The sequence below is a fragment of the Puma concolor genome, chromosome C1 (assembly GCF_028749965.1).
Source record: "Puma concolor isolate L17-30 chromosome C1, mPumCon1.1.hap2, whole genome shotgun sequence".
In the NCBI taxonomy this organism is placed as follows: domain Eukaryota; kingdom Metazoa; phylum Chordata; class Mammalia; order Carnivora; family Felidae; genus Puma; species Puma concolor.
Window position 1 is genome coordinate 40,408,016 of NC_141674.1, and position 20,869 is coordinate 40,428,884.

A 20,869-nucleotide genomic window follows, 5' to 3' on the forward strand; every position below is an offset into this window, starting at 1 on the left:
GAGAAATAATAACCATTACCACCATACCAGTTACTATTATTAGAGTCTAACTATATGGCAAATGCTGTATGTATTAAATATTTTACATTTGTCTTCCTTTTAATGCTCACAACAATCCTTTAAAGTAGGTATTGATACTCCCATTTTTACTAAGAGACTAAGTAACCTAAGATCACTCAATGGAAAGCTGATCCAGAATTCAAGGCCAGGTCCATTTGACTCCACAGCCTGTGTATGCTCTTGTTTCAGGATACAATGCCTCTGAAATGTGATTGAAAAGAAGAGGTAGTGTTGAATAAATCATCTTTACAGTGTTGATTTATATTTGCTTATAAAACAAGCAAGGAAAAATAAATACCAACAACTTCTCCTTTATTTTAAGTAGCCAGTTTGAAGAAAGTATTCTCTCTGGGAGGGAAAGTGGCTGAACCCTGAAAGACAACTGCAGAGGCTCTTAGCAGACTACTGCAGATTTTGGGGCAAGTTTATATTGAGTATGTTGGCACTCTAGAATTAGAGATGCCAATCTCCAGGGATTGTGTTTTTCTCAGGTTCTGTTGAACATCTCCTTTGACAATACAGGGTTAACTGGTGCTTATTAGTACAGTTGATCCTTGAACAACATGGTTTGAACTGAGCAGGTTCACTTATATGTAGATTTTTTTTGATAAATATAGCACTGTACTATTAATGTATTTTCTCCTTAATAACCTTTTCTTTTCTCTAGCTTAAATTGCAAGAATATAACATATATTACATATAACATACAAAATATGTGTTAAATTACTGTTGATGTTATTGGTAAGGCTTCCTGTCAACAGTAGGCTATTAGTACATAAGTTTTTGGGGAGTCAAAAGTTATACGTGGATTTCTGACTGCACAGGGGGTTGGCACCCCTAACACACCCATGGTGTTCAAGGATCAACTGTATTCTTTGGAGGCTACTTTGACCCTTCACTACAGGACTAAGTTCTGTTACAAGTGAAGGTAAGAGGCAAAATCAAATGCTTAGAAGTTTCCCAGTTTACAGAGTTCCACCTACATATCCACTAGTAATCCCCAGAAATGAATTTGAGATGTGAATATATTAAAAAATAAAATTATAAAAAAATTATAAAATTATGTGCAGAGAAGGGTTAACATAGCAGACCTGACAGCTATTCTTTTGGAAGTCTTGCTTACAATGTTGGCCGTTGGCTGGCATTTAGGAACTTGGGTTTGGAGAAGCTTCCCACTATTCCCAGAACTGGTAAGAGTGTCTCACTATGCCCAAACTGTTTGTGGAAACAATATAATTTTTGCTGAACACCTGCTTTCCTTCTGGGATTCTGGAATTTTGGGACATGCCACTGCAGAGGGTACATACATGATCAGTCCTCAACTAAAAATCCTGGGTACTGAGTCCCTAATAAGCTTCCTTGCTTGGGAAATTAAATATGTCCTATGTGACTCTACTGCAGGTGGACCCTTGGAAGCTTGTGCCTGGTTTCTGTTGGACTTTGCCCTGTGTGCCTTTTCTCTTTGCTGATTTTGCTTTGTATCTTTTTGCTGTCATAAATCATAGCCATAAATATGACTGGATGCTCAGTCCTATGAGTTCTGCTAAGGAATTATCAAACCTTGGAATAGTCACAGTGTCAGCTGGTGTCAGAAGTGGGACTTTGGTGAAATATGGTGAAAGCATTGTTTGGATAAAGAAAGTTGGAAGGGATAAGGAATGGTCAACCTTTGGTGCCTGAGTGGATATGAAGTCATTCATCCATGGTATGAAACATGTGCTATCTGTTGTGAGAGGTAAAAGTTACCTATGGTATTTTAAAATGATAGATCTAATCTAGGAGAGTTGGCTTCATGGTTCCCTTAACTAGTTTTGGTTATGCTAACTAAAGTGAAGGAAAAAGGTGCAACCTTGTAAGGCCTTTGGCTTTGCTCTTTTAGGTGACAAGAGAAAGGATAACAAAATTTCCAAAAGTGAGCCTTGCATAGGCCAGAAATGCAAAGTTTTTATTGTTCTCTCCTTCAGGTGGGAGGAAGAAAATAGTTAAATTGGTTCTCGGGGCTGGAGCATAATTTTAGATAAACCAGAGGGGGAAAAGGGAGAAAAACACTCCAGCCATTTCTGCAGCTTAGCTGCTGTTAGGTCAGTTGCTGCAACAGCCAAGAACTGCCCTCTTCCCCACTTCCCTTGCATTCCAGCAGGGGTCTTCCCCAGCAGCTTAATATTAACCCTGTAAATGCTAAATATACTGCTAGGTGAATAAATTTTCTATGAGAAAGAGGTGGGGGGGGGGAAGGGGGAAGAGGAGGATTAAAAAAAATGGTTTTGTGGCTACTGTATTTGGATATATGGTAAAAAATGGATATAAAACATTACATGCTTCTAACTTCATAAATGCTAGAGGTATCATCCCAATGAAAGCTGCAAATTGTTAGTAGAACACTAACTACTTCCTTGATTTTGCCACTGGCGAGTGGGTTAGCGTTTAAACTCTGAGTACTGGAAACAGAACAAATCTCCAGAACTAAGGATTTTTGCTTATTGAAGCCTCTAGAAAAAGGGAGATAACATTGGAAAGAAAAGCAATTTCCAGATAGAGATACACCTTGGGAATTAAAAAAAAAAAAACATTTTTGGAGCCCCTGGGTGCCCAGTTGGTTAAGTGCCAGACTTCAGCTCAGGTCATGATCTCACAGTCCGTGGGTTTGAGCCCCACATCAGGCTCTGTGCTGACAGCTCAGAGCCTGGAGCCTGCTTCAGTTTCTGTATCTCCCTTTCTGTCCCTCCCCTGCTTACATGCTCTCTCAAAAATAAATATTGAAAAGAATTAAAAAAAACCCCATTTTTAGTTTGCTAATGAGCTTGTATACAATTAGATCTTTGATCTTTGGAGGCTGGTGATTTTCCAGTGTGGTGTGCATATTTTTGAGTAGGTAAATTTGGACAATACCAAAAGGGCTTAGGAAAGCCTTGCTTGTTACTTGAACTTAGAACACTGCTGCCTGGTCCTGCAGCATCTTGTCTTTGCTGCTGCTGAAGAAAAGTTGCTGGCTTCTTTTGGGACTCCTAAGTCCACAGATTCTAATTGTCTAGATTTGACTTTAAATAAAAACCTGACACTGTCTGTTGTGAGCTGTTTTGGCATCAGAATGTGCAGTGGTGAAATGAAAGCAAGCAGAGGCTCAATGAACAGGACTTTGACTCTGTGACTGTTGTAAATTTAGGATACCCCTTCTAGGGACCTGAAATTTTGAAAATATCATGAGTATTATCTGTATCATCTGGGTCACATACAAATGCCAATAGGAAAGGGTTTGTTTTTTGATAGGACCATCTAAAATCAAGCTGCTGATTGGCTTATATTTGGTATAGAGAATGACTGCATTCCTAATTTGTGATTCCTGACAAAAGCTGCAAGTTGGGGTAGGGCACACCACGAGGAGTGTGACTCCTCTGCCCATTCCTGACAGACCAGACTCGACTTCCTTTGGGGGATGTCTTACTATGGTTGACTTGTGTTCAACTTCCCAGATTAGTTGCAGTTTGCAACAACAGACTAATAAATAGCTTAACTCTATTTTTTAACCTTTCCTCTGGTGCATACCTTAGAAAGACAATCTGGATTTTTAAATGCTGCTGTGCTCAAAAAGGGATTGATTTTTTCTAGGCTGCTCACCAGATAAATGAACAGGACAAAAGGGGTAGGAGATTATGTAAACTCATTTAGAAAATTTTTTGTAATTCAGGATTTTGACCTGACCAATTCCTAAACATGATGGGTCTTTCTGGTGAAGTTGTATAAAAATGATTTTCTATAGGGGCGCCTGGGTGGCTCAGGGGATTAAGTGTCCTACTTCAGCTCAAGTCATGATCTTGTGGCTTGTGAGTTTGAGCCCCACATCAGGCTCTGTGCTGACAGCTCAGAGCCTGGAGCCTGCTTCAGATTCTGTGTCTCCCTTTCTCTGCCCCTCCCATGCTCGTACTCTGTCTCTCTCAAAAATAAATAAACATTAAAAATAAAAAATAAATAAAATTATGATTGCTAAACATAGGATATACTGATTTTGTAACAAAGGAGAAAACACAAAACAAAACCCTGGCACCTGGGGAGGTGTAGGGGAGGGAGGAAGGCATTAAAATGTTTGCTTTTCAAAACTATTCCTGGAAACTTTCCTCTCTTCCTTTCCTGAAGGAAAACTCCCCATGCTGGCTTTCCAGGCTGTTGCAAGTGCTTTGAATTCAAACTCAATGTTGAGTCTACAATCACAAATGACAGTGGTGACTAAGAGACAGAAGGCAGTAGCCCCACCGCCATCACTTTCACACAAAACACCTTCAGAAGTCATGTACACTCATGAGGCAGATAAACTGGTATCATGGAGAAGCAAATTTATTTGAGACTGCCTGCTTTAGGCAGTCCTTCTGAAACCAAGGACCGAACTAAATTGTTTGGACTGACTGAGAACCCAAGTGGGGGGCAGGTACCACACTGGGCCTAATGCATGTCCTGCTCGGGGTGCTCTAACAATTAATTATAGATTTTGTTTCCAGGGGTATCATGTATGCTCTCTGGGATTGTACTTCTTGTGTGTACCCTGATATTAAGACACTGCTTCAGCCCTGGAAGGTGTTCAGGTCAGCTTCAACTTAGAATTGTGCTATTCCTGAATTGATGCCTTGGGCCAGGTTTTAAAAAAAAAAAGGTTAATATAGAAACTTAAGGAGGAAGCCACCTTACTTTCTAAGATGGACTTTAATGATTAATAGGATTTGTTTTTTTAATTCAATGTTATTTTTTTAAACATTTATTTAGTTTTGAGAGACAGAGACAGAGTGTGAGTGGGTGAGGGGCAGAGAGAGAGAGGGAGACACAGAATCCAAACAAGGCTCCAGGCTCTGAGCTGTTGGCACAGAGCCCCATGCGGTGCTCAAACTCATGAACTGTGAGATCATGACCTGAGCCGAAGTCAGACGCTTAACTGACTGAGCCCCCCAGGTGCCCCGGATTTGTTTTAACTGGTAGATTCCAGGACCTCTAAAAAGCATAACTGGGACCCATACTGCAAGTTGCTCTTACTTTTCTGTAAAAATGTCTTGGTCAAGAGTAAAGGGGGTGATATACGTAGAAAAGACTGATATTCTTTGAAAGCCTTGCTTTTAAGGTTGGCCTTTGGCTGGTGTCCAGGAACTTGGTTTTCAGGAGGGTTCCCAACATTCCCAGAACTGGTGTGGTTCAATAAGTCTACACTGTGCAAACTACATAGCTTGTGTTGAATACCTACTTTTCTTCTGGAATTCTCGTACCTCAGTGGAGGGTACCTGCCTTTGTGATCAGGTCTCAATTAAAAACCTTGGGTACAAAGTCCCTAATAAGCTTCTTTGCCTGACAACACTTCACATGTGTTGTCTCAAATCACTGCTGGAGGAATTAAACTCATTCTGTATGACTGTCCTGGGAAAGGACCCTTGGAAACTTGTGCCTGGTTTCCCCTGGACTTCTCCCCATGTGCCTTTCCTCTTTGTTGATTTTGGTTTGTATCACAGCCATGAGTATGACTACATGCTTAGTCTTGTGAGTCCTCTTAGGAAATCATCAGACCTAGAGGTGGTCTTGGGAACCCCTGACACATTGTATGAAAAAGCATACACTTTGGATGTTTCATTCACAATTATGTCAGTTACTATGTATGTGATCTTGGAAATATTACTTAACATCTCTTAGCCACAGCTGTCCTATTTGTAAAATGGGGCTACTATCTATGCCTTAGGGTTTGTATAAAGATTAAATGAGAGAATACTTTCTGAAGTGTCTGGCACAGGTTATGGCACAGAGTAGGATATTAATAATTATTAATTCCCCTGTCTGACTGAGAGGTAGAAAAGGCTGTAAGAACTGAAGAGGTCACCAAATCAGCCACAAAAATTTCAAAGAAAACTTTCACATCAGAGATTCACCCACTTTTGGAAGGCTCAGACCCAATTCCTCTTGAAGGTAAGCAGGAAATTGTGCCAGTATCTTTCACTGCAAACCTCTTCGGTGTTTAGTTATGTTTCCATGTAATCTCAGGACGATTCTGCTTTCTGGCAACAGTAACATGAAGGAAGGAAGAGAGAATATGCTCACTTAAAGGAAAGCATGCTGAAAGCGAGATGGTGTGGTTTCATCCTGCACACAGTGCCTTGCCCAGGTCATGTCCAGCTGGTGAGTGGTGTTATTTCTTGCGATCACAAGGTCTATACATCTTAAAGGATCATATGTCCTGAGTACCTACCATGTGTTATGTCCTTGCCTTCAAATCACCTCTCTTAATTCTACATCACCTCATATGTGGCTATCATTGTCTGTCTTTTACAGGTGAAGAAACAAGTTTAGAGAGGCTATGTGCCTTCCCCAAGGTGTACCTAATAACTGGTTCTTTATATCATCATGCTGTCTCCCTGTCATGATTGTCAATACTCAACACATTTTTTCCTGCACTAGAGGGGCTGTAATAAATAATGGACTTCCTTCCAAGGAAGAGACAAGTCACAAGATGCAGGTCACCCTCATATTAGGAATGAGGAATGTGTGTAAAAACTTATTTTTTAAAGGTTAGAGACAGGGCAAAAGCAGTGACTTGCTGGAAATGGATAAAAGGAACTCAGCATTACCAAATCAAGCAGCATGGACCTCTGCCCTTTACCAGGTGTTTTCATTATCACTTTTGATCTTATTATCACAATATATTAGTGAGGACACATGACATTATCCTCACTTGAAAGATGAAGTAACTGAAATATAGCAAAGAGAAATAATGTACTTAATGTACCTCAGCAAATAGATGGAAGCACCAGCATTAGAACCAACATCTCTCTGACCCCAAGTAAAGATGACATAGGAGAAACTATTGAACCATTTATCAAAATACTTAGTCCAGGTGTTAGTAGACTATGTTTAAGCATCTCTCTAATCTCCCCCTGCTGGGCTGCATTTTTATCAATCTCATTTTAAGTACTGCAGCATCCCTTGACTATTCTTCTGGCTTTAGTTTTTCTTTATGTCAATTCATTTTTCCAGGCTTCCAGTGAGATAGAATGGAAAGAATCAGTACCTTGATATTTAATTTCTACTTCCTGGCTATGTGATCTTGGTCGAAACACTTAACTTACAAGTTTCAGTTCCTGTATCTGTAAATGGGAATATTTGCTTGGTATAATAGATTTCGGACATGGGTTTGAAATCTTTTTGTGCCTTTAATTTTTTCAACTATAAAGTTAATACCAATTTCATAAGCTGGTTGTAAGGATTCAATTAGAGGATACCTGTAAAGTGCATAGCATAGTTACTGATACACAGTGGGAACTCAATAACTGGTAGATAGCCTAATGGTTGTCATTTAGAAAGAGAGGGTTGCTGAAAGGAGGGAAGGAAGTCTGTTGTTTTATATGGGTTGGTCAGAAAGGGCCTCAATGAAAAGGCATCATTTGAGTAGGGACTTGAAGGATGTAAGGGCATGAGCAATATATATTTCTAGAGGAAGAAAGTGTAAGTGCAAGGCCCTAAAGTGAGAAAATGTTTTGTTGTGTTTCACAAATAGTAAGGATGCCAAGATGACTTGAAAAAATTGAGTGGGGTCAGAGAAATATACCAGGGAGTCACATCAGGGAGGGCCTTTCAAAAATTCAGAACTAGATGGGGAACTATTACAGGATTGGAGAAAAGAAGTGATGTGGTTTGCCTTATATATTTTTTAAAAAGTCTCTTGGTTTTTCAGAAAAAGAAAATGAAGGGGTAGGGTGGGTGGTGCATGGGTTGAGGCAGAGCAGCCAGTTAAGACATTACTGCAATAATATGGACAAGGGATTATAGTGGCTTGGCCTAGGGTTAGTTGTAGAGTCAATGAGAAGTAGATTTTGATATATTTTGAAGATAAAACCAACAGAATTTGCTTGTGAGTTGGATGGAGAAATGAGAGAAAGAAGAGTCAAGCAGGACTCCAAGGTTTCTGGCCTGAAAAAAAAAGGGGGGAATGAAGTTGCCATTTAATGAGACGAGGAAGACTATGACAGGAGCAGATTTGGGTGAGGGGAGGGATCAGGAGTTTAGTTTTGACTATGTTTAATTTTAAATGTCAACCAGACATTAAGTGGAGGTGCTGAGTAGGCAGTTGTATGTATAAATATCTGGAGTTCAGGAGAGAGCCTGGGCTGGAGATAACACACCTTTGGAGTTGTAACTGTATATATGACATTTAAAGCTACAAGACTGAGATCACCTAGATAATGAGGGCAGATAGAGAAGAGATTAGAGGACTGACATTTATTGAGTACCTACAATGTGCCAGGCAATGTGAATTTACAAATTATGGAGTAATGTACAGGTAATTACTCTTACTTTGATGATACCATGATGACCATGTCACTACCTTGCTCAACAAATTTACATGAAATAAAGCCAAGTTCTCTTGCCTGGTATTCTGGGTTTAATACAATTCCCTTTTAGCCTTTTCCTAGAACTTGACTATATACAAACCCCATTTTTCAACTAATCTAGTTTGCACGCCACTATCTAGCCATGCCTTGTGCTTTCCAACATTAGCTTCTTTCTTCAAGCTGTCCTGGCTGCTGGAGAATGTTCTCCTCTTACCAGTTCACCAAAAACCCTATCCATCTCAAAAGTTTTGTTTATCTGCTATACAAAGCCTTTCCTGATCACCCAGGTAAGCATGCATCTTGGTCAACTTTGACTTCTGTTGCCCTTTTTGTCTAACTACTCTTAGAATGAACTCACTGCATGAACTGCATTATGGGGATTATTTTTGTATGAGAAACCCAGGTATTCTCAAAGGCAAGGACCATGCCTTATTCCTTGGCACTTAACAGTGTCTAGAAAAATAAAAGTTTTCTGGTAAACAGAGTGTGAAATACAACTAAGTATATAATTTACCTACATCTGGCTGTGACTTTGGAATAGGAATTACAAAGACAATATGAAAAATCAGAGATGATGAAATCTTTTCAAATGTGTAAAACTGAGTTTCATTTACACATTTAAAGTATTTTTTTAGATGACAAACTACTTCCTTGGAATAAATCAGGAGGCATGATAGCATAGGGATTAGGAGCAGACTCTAGAGTCACACACTTAGGTTTGTTTCTGGTTCTGATATTTACTATGACATTGGGCAAGTTACTTAACCTCTTTTGTGCCTGAATTTCCCCATCTCAGTGAGGACAGGATGAATGTTTACCTTCAGAATAGTTTTAGGATTAAATGAGATAATGCATGTAGGGTACTTAGATTAGTGCCTAGTATAGTAAAACCTCAATAAATACTATTATTTAAAAAAAATTTAGCTGAACATTTGGCTATTGGATAATCATCATGATAATTATCATTTTTTTTTTTTTTAAATTTTTTTTTTTTTTTCCAACGTTTATTTATTTTTGGGACAGAGAGAGACAGAGCATGAACAGGGGAGGGGCAGAGAGAGAGGGAGACACAGAATCGGAAACAGGCTCCAGGCTCTGAGCCATCAGCCCAGAGCCCGACGCGGGGCTCGAACTCACAGACCGCGAGATCGTGACCTGGCTGAAGTCGGACGCTTAACCGACTGCGCCACCCAGGCGCCCCTAATTATCATTTTTAATATTTCATATCTCACAGTTTATAAAACACTTTTATATACATTGCCTTATCTGAGCCATGATATGGTCCTGGGAGAAGCAGAATTTATTGCTTCTGTTTCAAGACAACTGAGATTTAGAAAGGGCGTGTGCCTTGTTCAAGGTTGTACAGCTAATAAATGATCTTTTGATTCCAAGCCCAATGTTCCTTCCTCTGTATCATTGCCTTTCTCTATTCCATCTCCTTAATCATTCCAACAATCAAGCACAGACACCTAAGAACTATGAGTTTTCAGACTGAGTCAGTGTGTAAGGCATTGTTAAGGCATAGGATGCTTCATCTCATTACTTAAAAACAAAACTTATAATTTAGAAAATAATACATTTCAAAAAAAAAGAAAATAATACATTTCTTAAATAAAATGACTAACCTGAAGAAATATAAACCACTCTTGCTAGAAATAGTATTTTCTCCCTTTAATTAGACTGCTAATATACCAGATTAGTTTCACATATAGACCTATTTAGAAGTAACTATATTATTCTTTTAAATGTTTTGTTATTTAGTTTTTTTCTGTAAATATTATATGAACAGTTTAGCAGATGACTTCAACCTATAAATTCAAGCGTCCTGTGGTCAAAATATGCCACAAGCATCTTTCCTTACAACATCACTTTTGGAAATAAAGCAATTGAGAGGCCTTGTCTTTAGTCCTCAGTGGTCATGAACTGGATGTATGCTCTCAAGCAAGCCACTGTATCTGAGGCCCCCATTTTCTCTAACTGGCACTAACAATGACTGCCTTGCTGCCTCCCAAAGCTGATGAGAAAAGGGATAAGGTAGCTCTGTGAGTGCATTTTGCACCTGAGTGACACCTGTTGGTTTCTCTCAGGCAAGCAGTTTTTTGTGGCTTAAGGATGAGATGAATGTGGTAGGGAAGTAACTGCATGGGAGGTGGGGAGCAGGGGAGAAGAACTGAGCAGGAAGAGGAGATGGTGTGAGATTGTGTATGCTTCGGTAAGGAGTTTGGACTTTCTCTGGTAGGCCATTAAAATTTTTTTTTAATGTTTATTTATTTTTGAGAGAGATACACAGATAAGGCTCAAAAAGGGGAGGAGCAGTGCACAAAAAAACATAAAATACCTACGAATAAATCTAATCAAAGAGGTGAAAAATCTATACACTGAAAACTATAGAAAGCTTATGAAAGAAACTGAAGAAGAAACAAAAAAATGGAAAAAGATTCCATGCTCCTGGATAGGAAGAACAAATAGTTAAAATGTCGCTACTACCCAAAGCAATCTACATATTCAATGCAATCCCTATCAAAATAACACCAACATTCTTCACAGAGCTAGAACAAATAATCCTAAAATTTGTATGGAAACAGAAAAGACCCCGAATAGCCAAAGCGGTTTTGAAAAAGAAAACCAAAGCAGGAGGCATCACAATCCTGGACCTCAAGCTGTACTACAAAGCTGTAATCATCAAGACAGTATGGTACTGGCACAAGAACAGACACTCAGATCAATGGAACAGATAGAGAACCCAGAAATGGACCCACAAACGTATGGCCAACTAATCTTTGACAAAGCAGGAAAGAATACCCAGTGGAATAAAGACAGTCTCTTCAGCAAGTGGTGCTGGGAAAACTGGACAGCAACATGCAGAAGAATGAACCTGCACCACTTTCTTACACCATACACAAAAAAAACCTCAAAATGGATGAAAGACCTCAATGTAAGACAGGAAGCCATCAAAATCCTTGAGGAGAAAGCAGGCAAAAACCTCTTTGACCTTGGCTGCAGCAACTTCTTACTCAACACATCTCCGGAGGCAAGGGCAACAAAAGCAAAAATGAACTACTGGGACCTCCTCAAAATAAAAAGCTTCTGCACAGCAAAGGAAACAATCAGCAAAACTAAAAGGCAACTGACAGAATGGGAGAAGATACTTGCAAATGACATATCAGATAAAGGGTTAGTATCCAAAATCTATAAAGAACTTATCAAACTCAACACCCAAAAAACAAATAATCCAGTGAAGAAATGGGCAAAAGACATGAATAGACACTTCTATTCACTTTTGACACTTCATGTCAAAAGACATGAAGAAGACATCCAGATGGCCAACCGACACATGAAAAAATGCTCAACGTCACTCATCATCAGGGAAATACACATTAAAACCACAATGAGATACCACCTTACACCTGTCAGAATGGCTAACACTAACAACTCAGGCAACAACAGATGTTGGCAAGGATGCGGAGAAAGAGGATCTCTTTTGCATTGTTGGTGGCAATGCAAGCTGGTACAACCACTCTGGAAAACAGTATGGAGGTTCCTCAAAAAACTCAAAATAGAACTACCCTATGACCCAGCAATTGCACTACTAGGCATTTATCCACGGGATACAGGTGTGCTGTTTCAAAGGGACACACGCACCCCCATGTTTACAGCAGCACTATCAACAATAGCCAAAGTATGGAAAGAGCCCAAATGTCCATTGATGGATGAATGGATAAAGAAGATGTGGTATATATATACAATGGAGTTTTACTCGGCAATCAAAAAGAATGAAATCTTGCCATTTGCAACTACGTGGATGGAACTGGAGGGTATTATGCTAAGTGAAATTAGTCAGAGAAAGACAAAAATCTATGACTTCACTCATATGAAGACTTTAAGAGACAAAACAGATGAACATAAGGGAAAGGAAACAAAAATAATATAAAAACAGGGAGGGGGACAAAACAGAAGACTCATAAATATGGAGAACAAACTGAGGGTTACGGGAGGGGTTGTGGGAGGAGCGATGGGATAAATGGGTAAGGGGCACTAAGGAATCTACTTCTGAAATCATTGTTGCACTATATGCTAACTAATTTGGATGTAAACTTAAAAAAATAAAAAATAAAATTAAAAAAAAAAAAGAAGGGGAGGGGCAGAGAGAGAGGGAGACACAGAATCTGAAGCAGGCTGCAGGCTCTGAGCTGTCAGCACAGAGCTTGATGTGGGGCTTGAACTCATGTACCATAAGATCATGACCTGAGCCGAAGCTGGAAGCTCAACCACCTGAGCCACCCAGGTGCTCCAAGAAGCCAGTGATCTTAAAAAGCAATGGCCATAAGAAAGCTTGGGTTTTAGTGTTGGCTCTGCTTTTATAATTGATCATGTGACATAAGTAAAGTGCATCATTTTATTATGCTTTGATTCTTCCATCTGTAACATGACAGCATTGCTTCGATATCTCTGAGATCCTTTTCAAATATAGTAACGATTCCAATGTAATGTAATGATACATTATTTTGTCTGGTTTGGAGCATTTGGGTATTTTTAACATAAGTATCCATCATTGCTCTAAAGAAAGAATTCATTGCTACCATGCTTTCTTTAGCTGTAAGCCTTTCCTACCTCTTCTGCCTCTCTCCACTTAAGGTAATTACAGCAGAAACTATTTACTATGTGGTAGGGACAGTTTACATTCTCTTATTTCTTTCCACAACTCTCTGAGATAGATGTTATTATTTTTCTTTCAAAGAAAGAAAGGTGAAGAAATAAACATTCAGCATGGTCAAGTAAGTTGCTTAGTGTCACACAGCAGGTATCTGATGGAGTGGGATTCAGATACAGGTCGAACTGCAACCAAAACTTTTATTTTTAACTATGCTCTGTTTCTACTCAGCCAACATCTCTCTCTGTAAGACTCAGTTCAAATTTATTTCCTTTATAATGCCTTCCCTTACCACTGCAGGGTGAAATTACCTGTCTTTCCAACTGTAGGTATAATTTGTAATGCAATTTGCTTTATGTGTGTTTTCACTAGAATATGAACTCTTCAAGGTCAGTAACAATTTTTTATTTCTGTATCATTAGCGTCTGGTATGGAGGTTGGCAGAGTAGCTGCTCAGCAAATGTTTTGTCATATGGAAGAACAAATACATGAACGAAATACAAATTAAACTACTTCTATTTCCTTATGTTGGCAAAAAGGATATCCTTGTGTTATCGATAAAGTCAAACATCATCCAGCAGTAGTTTGTGGATACAGACTGTAAGTTCTACAAGGGCAAGAATTATGTCATTATTTTCCAGTCCTGTGTTTCCAGCACTGAGCTTAATGCTTAATGTAATAAAGGTGGATGGGTAACAGAGGAAGGAATCTGCATACCCTAAATTTGTAAGGTGTTCCCCCCCAAAGTTAATTTAAACAAACCTTTACTAACTAAGGGCCTACTCCGCTAGAAGCTTGTTTATATTCACTGTCTTGTTCCTTTAAACATTAGAAAGAGAAAGAAAAAAAATTATAAGTTATACTTATGGACGGGGAAAAACTAGAAAGCAGGAGAAAAATACAAATACGTTCATTACTTTGTTTTAGAAAATAAAATGTCTGATACTGTATTTCTGAATGTATCCATGTTTGTCTGTTTGGGGAGTTCATATCTATAGGTCTGGAGGAAGAAATGCTCTCAGAGCAAGAATGAGGGCTGTCTGATTACATAAGTGACAAGGAACACAGGGCACCAGTCCTGAAGCCAATCTGCCATTACCATCCTCCTTTCCTAGTATTCTCCAGTCATATTATAAACAGAAAGACCACACTTTCCAGTTGCAGCTGGAGATTCTCTGAGTTGGCAAAAGAGGGAAAACAGAGGAGACAGTAATGGGAAAGAGTTATGGTATAAAAAGAAAAGGAGGTGGGAAGAGTGGAAAGAAGGGAGGAGAATAAAAAGAGTAAAATGGGATTGGAAAGAACAGGAGGGGTGGGAAAGAAGGAGAGAAAAGGAAAGAGGAAGGTTGGGGGATATTGACAACCTCACACTGAGTGGCACTGGGCCAGTACCCAGTAGGTCCAGAGGGGAACTGAGAAGATGGCAGGGGCCCCTTACTGACTCTGAGGCAGGGGGAGTAGTAAGTAGTAGGGGTTAGGATCATTCCTTAACTTTAGGACTCAACTACGTCACTACCAACTACCTTGCATTGCCCAAGTAAGCAAATGGGCCACTGATGTTCACATGGCTCTAACACATCCAAGAGGTATGGCTTAATGACTAAAGCTCTGGTAGTGAATACTACTTCTCTTGGTAACTGTTATGAGCAAAACAGAAAGCAAAACAACAACAAAAATCAAATAACTCAATGTTCCCAGCACCTTGACAATCAGCTTTGCTGGGAAAGGCCTGTGTCTGCTGCTATTTTGCTTGTCCCACAGTGCTTAATTCAGTGGCATACCCACCAGACATTTAGTAAATAGTTGGACAGCTGGGAAATCTTAACATGAAGTATTGTTTTGATTGGAGGGTGGGGGCACAGAGAACGTTTACCATCCCATGGTGAGAAATCAGTCTCTGCTTTGTGGAGAAAAGGTTGAAGACACAATAAGACTCCTGGAGTTAAGTCTTATGTTATTTGTTATTAAAGAGGTGAGGTCTTAAGATGTGCTTTTTAACAGTCTTTAGTTTGGTTGTAATTTAAGATGACTTTTACAAATTAGATCCTAATCCTTGCAGACACAGATGGCTGTTACAGAATAGCCTTGCAAAAACACTAGTCATTTGACTTGAAAGAGCATTTAGAAAAGGATGAAGGGCTATTAACTCTCACCCTACCCCTGGCTCTAGGAGGTCTAGTGAGTCCTGGGTGGGCTTTCTGGGTTTAGGTCTGGGTCTGGAATCTGGGTGGGCCTATGGCATCTGTTCTTATTTGGAACAGCTTCTCTAGTTCACTCTGGAATCAGAGATTTAGGAACAGACCGAGATCATTAACATTTCACAACAGCAAGTAAATGGTTATGTGTGAGGTACCATTCTGGGAACTTCAGGGGAGATAGACATGAACATGATATGGACAGCCTTTGTAAGAAATCATAGAACAACAGGAAAAGTGATATGAGAGAGGGATGTACAAACTGCAATGGGTACAGAGCTGAGGAGCCTGGGAGAAGGGGAGGGCTTCTGAGAGAGCATCGATGACATTTGAGCTGGGCATTAAAAGATGACATCAAACAAGCCAGGAAAAGTGGGGAGAGTGGATATTCAAGGAAAAGAGAACAGAGTATACAGAAGCAAAGAGGCAAGAGAGTCTCGTGTCTTTTGTGAATAGTGAGCAATCTCATCTCCTGGTGATGGAAATAAGTAATGAAAGGCAAAGCTTAAGGTGGGAATGGTAGGTATGGGTCAGATTATGGAGAGTTTTTGAAAACATTCCAATGGGTCTATCCTTATCCTAGGTCCATAAGGAGCTATTAATGAGGTTTTCTGTTTGTTTGTTTGTTTTAAACAAGAAAGGGAATGATCAGAATAGGTTTTTAGAAAAATCCTCTTACAGAAGCAAGCCTCTGGTTAAACTTTTCCTCTGGGGAGCTGGGCCCAACTTGATCTAAACTGGCCTTGGGATAGGGTTTGAGATAGAAATGGGGTTAGGTATGAAAGGAACATTAGAAGAGCCTGTTAACGAGATTGAATAGCATTCTTCAGCAGTGTAAAGAGTGAATGCTTGAGATCTAAATGAAGAGCAAATTTTCTTGGGGAGCTTGGGTGGCTCAGTCGGTTGAGCATCTGACTCTTAATTTTGGCTCAGGTCATGATCTCACAGTTGTGAGATCGAGCCCTGTGTTGGGTCGAGCTCTGCACTGGGCATGGAACCTGCTTGGGATTCTCTCTCTCCCTCTCTCTCTGTCCCTACCCTTTGCACTCTCCCCGTGTCTCTCAAAATAAATAAACATTAAAAAAAGAGTAAATTTTCTCTAAAACTAGGTGACTAACCCTCGATTTAGGGCAAATCCATAGTTAACATAGTCTGTACTGAAAAGGCTGAGTGTTCAGTCAGTAGAGCTCAAGGTGGGCAGATAGCAGGCCCAAAAACCTCTGCATTTCACTTCACAGTTCCTTGCTTATTTACAACAGCAACTTTGTACAGTCTACATTTCTACCATATAGTCATTAATACTAACCATAAAACTCAGCCTTTTTAGAGATTGTTCCTCTCTCTCTCTCTCAAAAATAACTAAAAAAAACCATTAAAATAAAAAGGGGTGCCTGGGTGGCTCAGTTGGTTAAGCGTCCAACTTCGGCTCAGGTCATGATCTCATGGTTTGTGGGTTTGAGCCTCGCGTTGGGCTCTGTGGTGACAGCTCAGAGCCTGGAGTCTGCTTCGGATTCTGTGTCTCCCTCTCTCTCTGCCCCTCCCCTGCTCCTATGTCTGTCTGTCTCTCTCAAAAATAAATTAAAAAATTAAAAAAAATTTTTTTAGAGCTTGTTCCCCCCACGCTACTCCCAGTAATTGGGTTAAAAATTAATTTGAGGGGCGCCTGGGTGGCGCAGTCGGTTAAGCGTCCGACTTCAGCCAGGTCACGATCTCGCGGTCCGTGAGTTTGAGCCCGCGTCGGGCTCTGGGCTGATGGCTCAGAGCCTGGAGCCTGTTTCCGATTCTGTGTCTCCCTCTCTCTCTGCCCCTCCCCCGTTCATGCTCTGTCTCTCTCTGTCCCCAAAATAAATAAACGTTGAAAAAAAAAAATTAAAAAAAAAAATTAATTTGAAAAAAAAAAAAAGTTTAATTTTAAAAGCCAGCAGTTCCTTAGACTTTCTCTCTTTTAGTACTTTCACTTTCAGATGAAAGGCCCAGAAGAGGAGTGCCTTAAAACCAAGGGTTGGGATTTTAGAAGTCCTCATCACAAGGGAAAAAAAAATTGTAACTATGTGTGATGATGGATATTAGCTAAACCTACTGTGGCTATCATTTCGCAATGTTCACAAATATTGAATCATTATATTGTACACTTGAAACTGATATAAGGTTATATGTTAATTATACTTAAATTTAAACAAGCAAACAAACAAACAAGAGCTGGGAGGGACTAAGTTAGTTCCTAAGTTTTGTAAGTTCTTTAAGAGAGATGTTCATCACAGAACATAAGTATGAGAACCAGGCTGATCTTGAACCCCTTGACAGGGGTTCTTTCCTAAGTGTTCACACACTTAGAATTTAACTTCAGTTTCAGAATTCAAGTAGTTTTTTACTTGGCCATGCAGTCCACAGAGCACGTACATGCATGTGTTCCCTGGGACATGTTTGTGTGTATTATATATAACAAAGAGGAAGAGATTGGAGCAGTAGGTGGGGCTAGTGAGAGAGGAACCAATGGCTAGCACCTGGAGTCCATTCCAGTGTCCTTGGCTGAGATATAAGTAGTAGGATCCTCATCCCACCTAGGGATTTTGTGGCTGAGTGGTAGAGCTAAACATATACCACTGATTTCTGTCTCTACTCTGCAAATCTGACAGCCACTGTGAGGGACTAAGATGAACCTTAATTAAATTCTTGCTTTTGTGTTTTAGATGAAGTCTAAGTTATTAGAGTTTACATTATTGGATCAAAATGGAATCAAAGAATATTAAGATTTACTATGTATCCTAGAGGTAAGCTAGTCTAAGCCCTATCCCAGTTAAAGTAGGAACATCAGGAATGAATCCTTCCCCATGTATGTCCAGTAATGCTGGAAAGGGATCATTCAGTAGTGCATGGTTATCTCCAATGACAGGAAAATCACTACTTCATGACCCAAGATGTTCCCTTCTTAGAAAATACTTCCCTATATGGGGCCAAATTCATCTCCTGTAACTTTGAAATCACTGGTCCCAGTTCCGTCTTTGGAGCCTTACAAAGTAAGATCTCTCTTTTTCATGGCAGCCCTTCAAGTAACTGAAGACAACAATCATGTCTCCCATAGCCTTTCCATCTCCAGAGGAAATGTTCCTCAAATGACAGGATTTCCAGTTCCCTCATCTTCCGATCAGCTCTGCTCTAGACATGCTCTTTTTTCTTCAGGCTTCAGCATGGAGTCTAAGGACTGTTTGAGGGAGAGTTTATTTTGTACACAGTTGAACAGGACCATTAAATTATCTTCTTGTTGGGATTATACCTCTAAAAATGCATCTAGCATTTTGTTAGCAGCCACAACACATTAATGCTTATTCAGCTCAATTCAACAATAACTTCTGCTAAGGCATGGTCTTTCCAGGCCAAACATGAGTAATTAATTTTCTAAATCTAATGTGGGAATCTATCTCTAAATATTTCTGTAAAATTTCTATAGGTTTATTTTTGTCTATTGTTTTAGGATTTTAAGGTTTTTTTTAAATCTTGTTTTTCATAATCTATAAATCTGATAAAGTCTTAAAAGCATGGTGAGTAATAAAGGATTGAATATAGAAGTTCCTGGTCTACTCTAGGTGTCACTTTCTGGACACCACCATTTAGTCAGCAATGAGACTACCTAAGTATAGAGTTACATCTCTATTTTGCCCCAGAATACATTAGAGACTATCAAATACTTTGCTGAAATACAGATACATAATGAGTATAAGTCATTCTCTGTGACTTTCCAGGATAGCAAAAACTGTCAAATCACAAAAAACTCTTGGTTTAGCAGGACTTGTTCTAGTGAACCTATAATTGTTGACCCTGATCAAACTGTTAAGCTGATAAGCACACAATTCTCAGATCTACTCTGAGGTATATAGAGATGAGATCTTGGGAAAGATCTTGAGTCTGTATACAGACGCTTGAATAGGGGAAATAGCTAGGAAGGAAGAAAGATTTAGTACCTAATTTCTCACATAGGCTCCTGGGACATGTCTGTTGGCTTGGGAAGACATACCTCCTCCAAAGGCTGAGAAGAGAATGGTGTGTGCAACAAAGTACTCCTAGGCATGTGGTCTTGTAGTAGGCTGTACCATTGGACTTTTTTTGGACTACTTTGTCCAACCCTAATGATGGGATATCTCCCACTGGACATATTTCCTAAAATAGGCATGTGAACTTACGTCTCTCCTTGGAAAGGTACTCAGTAACTTGAACTCGTCCCATGGAAATCCTTTGGAAGCTACAAAATCAAAGACAATCTGGAGCTTATTGCTGGCCAGGAACCGCCGCTCAAGGAACTCGCCACTGGGGGTCCGGATCCGCAGTTTGCTCACAGGTTCAGCATTTTCTTCCTTTGGCTCTGGAGGCAGGGCCTGCTCTAAGGAGAGTCGAATGGCCTAAAGAGGGAAAAAAATCAGGTGTCAAAGTGTGTAACAGAAAGGACTGTGGAGAGTGGGGCAGGGAGAGACTAGAAAGAAGCTGCTGCTTTCTAGAAACTCATCAAAAAGTTATTGCCCTTTATTAACCAAGCCTGATGCTTGAACAATAGAATCATGTATTTTTCATTTTCTTAATATTAGCCCAATAAGCAATTAATTAAAAGAAATCCCACTTTAATGGCATATTAGTAAATTGATAGGTAACCACATAGAAAAGAAATGTAATTTGTTTTTTACTGAAGGGCTCATGGGTATCAAATACCCAAATTGCCTCCTTTGTAGGTTATGAATTAAGGCTATTAGAAGCATTTACAAAAGACATACAAGTAAATAATATATTTGAAAAGCATACATTTTCCAAGTCAAAATGACTGAAAAGTTTGTAGAATACTAGATATTATATGAACATGAAAATGGACTGGAAAGATTCGCTTGAGGTGATGAACAACTTTGGAAATAGTGGTGATGGCTGCACAACATTGTGAATATAATTAATGCCACTGAATTGTACACTTAGAAATGGTTACAAAGGCAAATTTCTGTTGTATATATTTTACTACAATAAAAACAAAGTGGAATGGAATGAAAAGAAATTCAAATGTTAGCTTTATTGGAGGCAGAAGACCGTAGACCTATTTTCAGCCTTGTCACTAACTTGCTGTGGGACTTGGCCAAGTTCCAATTTCTGGACCTAGAGATGGCCAAAATTCTTCACTTCACAGGTAAAAATACAGACTTAAACAGATGGAGTAAACTGTTGAGATCTGATGGCTAGAGTTGGGCTGAACCTAGGTTTCCAAGTTCACAACCTACAGTATTGCATTGTTTCATATTCATGATACTCCATTGGAAGGAAATTAGAAGGTCTCTGATATAGGAATCTATGGCAGAAATTCACTAAAACCTTTTTGTCTCTGGTACTCGGGAGGCATCTTATAAGTAAGCCTGCCATTAGTATGCTCAGCCTTATATTTATATTCTTGCCTGGTTACTTTGACATTTCCATGTTCCCAATTTGTCATCAATAGAAAAACAAAATAGTCCTTCAATTTATCTGTGACTATTATAACCAAGTAACATGAATGAGAGAAATTGGAATTTATATTCTCTAAATCCTCAACAGCAATTTTCATTTTTTTATAAAAGTTTATTTGATAGAGGGAAAGAGAGAGAGTG

At 39.4% G+C, this 20,869-nt stretch overlaps 1 protein-coding gene across 3 annotated transcripts in view; it reads right to left on the reverse strand.

The window, feature by feature from the left end:
- Positions 1 to 20,869, reverse strand: part of FAF1 (Fas associated factor 1) — a 514,886-nt gene that overhangs the window by 21,948 nt on the left and 472,069 nt on the right. For all 3 annotated transcript variants that reach the window (XM_086716934.1, XM_086716936.1, XM_086716935.1), the window contains one exon: positions 19,436 to 19,651. In XM_086716934.1, coding sequence (XP_086573060.1) covers positions 19,436 to 19,651 — 216 coding nt within the window. The remainder of the gene's footprint in view (positions 1 to 19,435; positions 19,652 to 20,869) is intronic.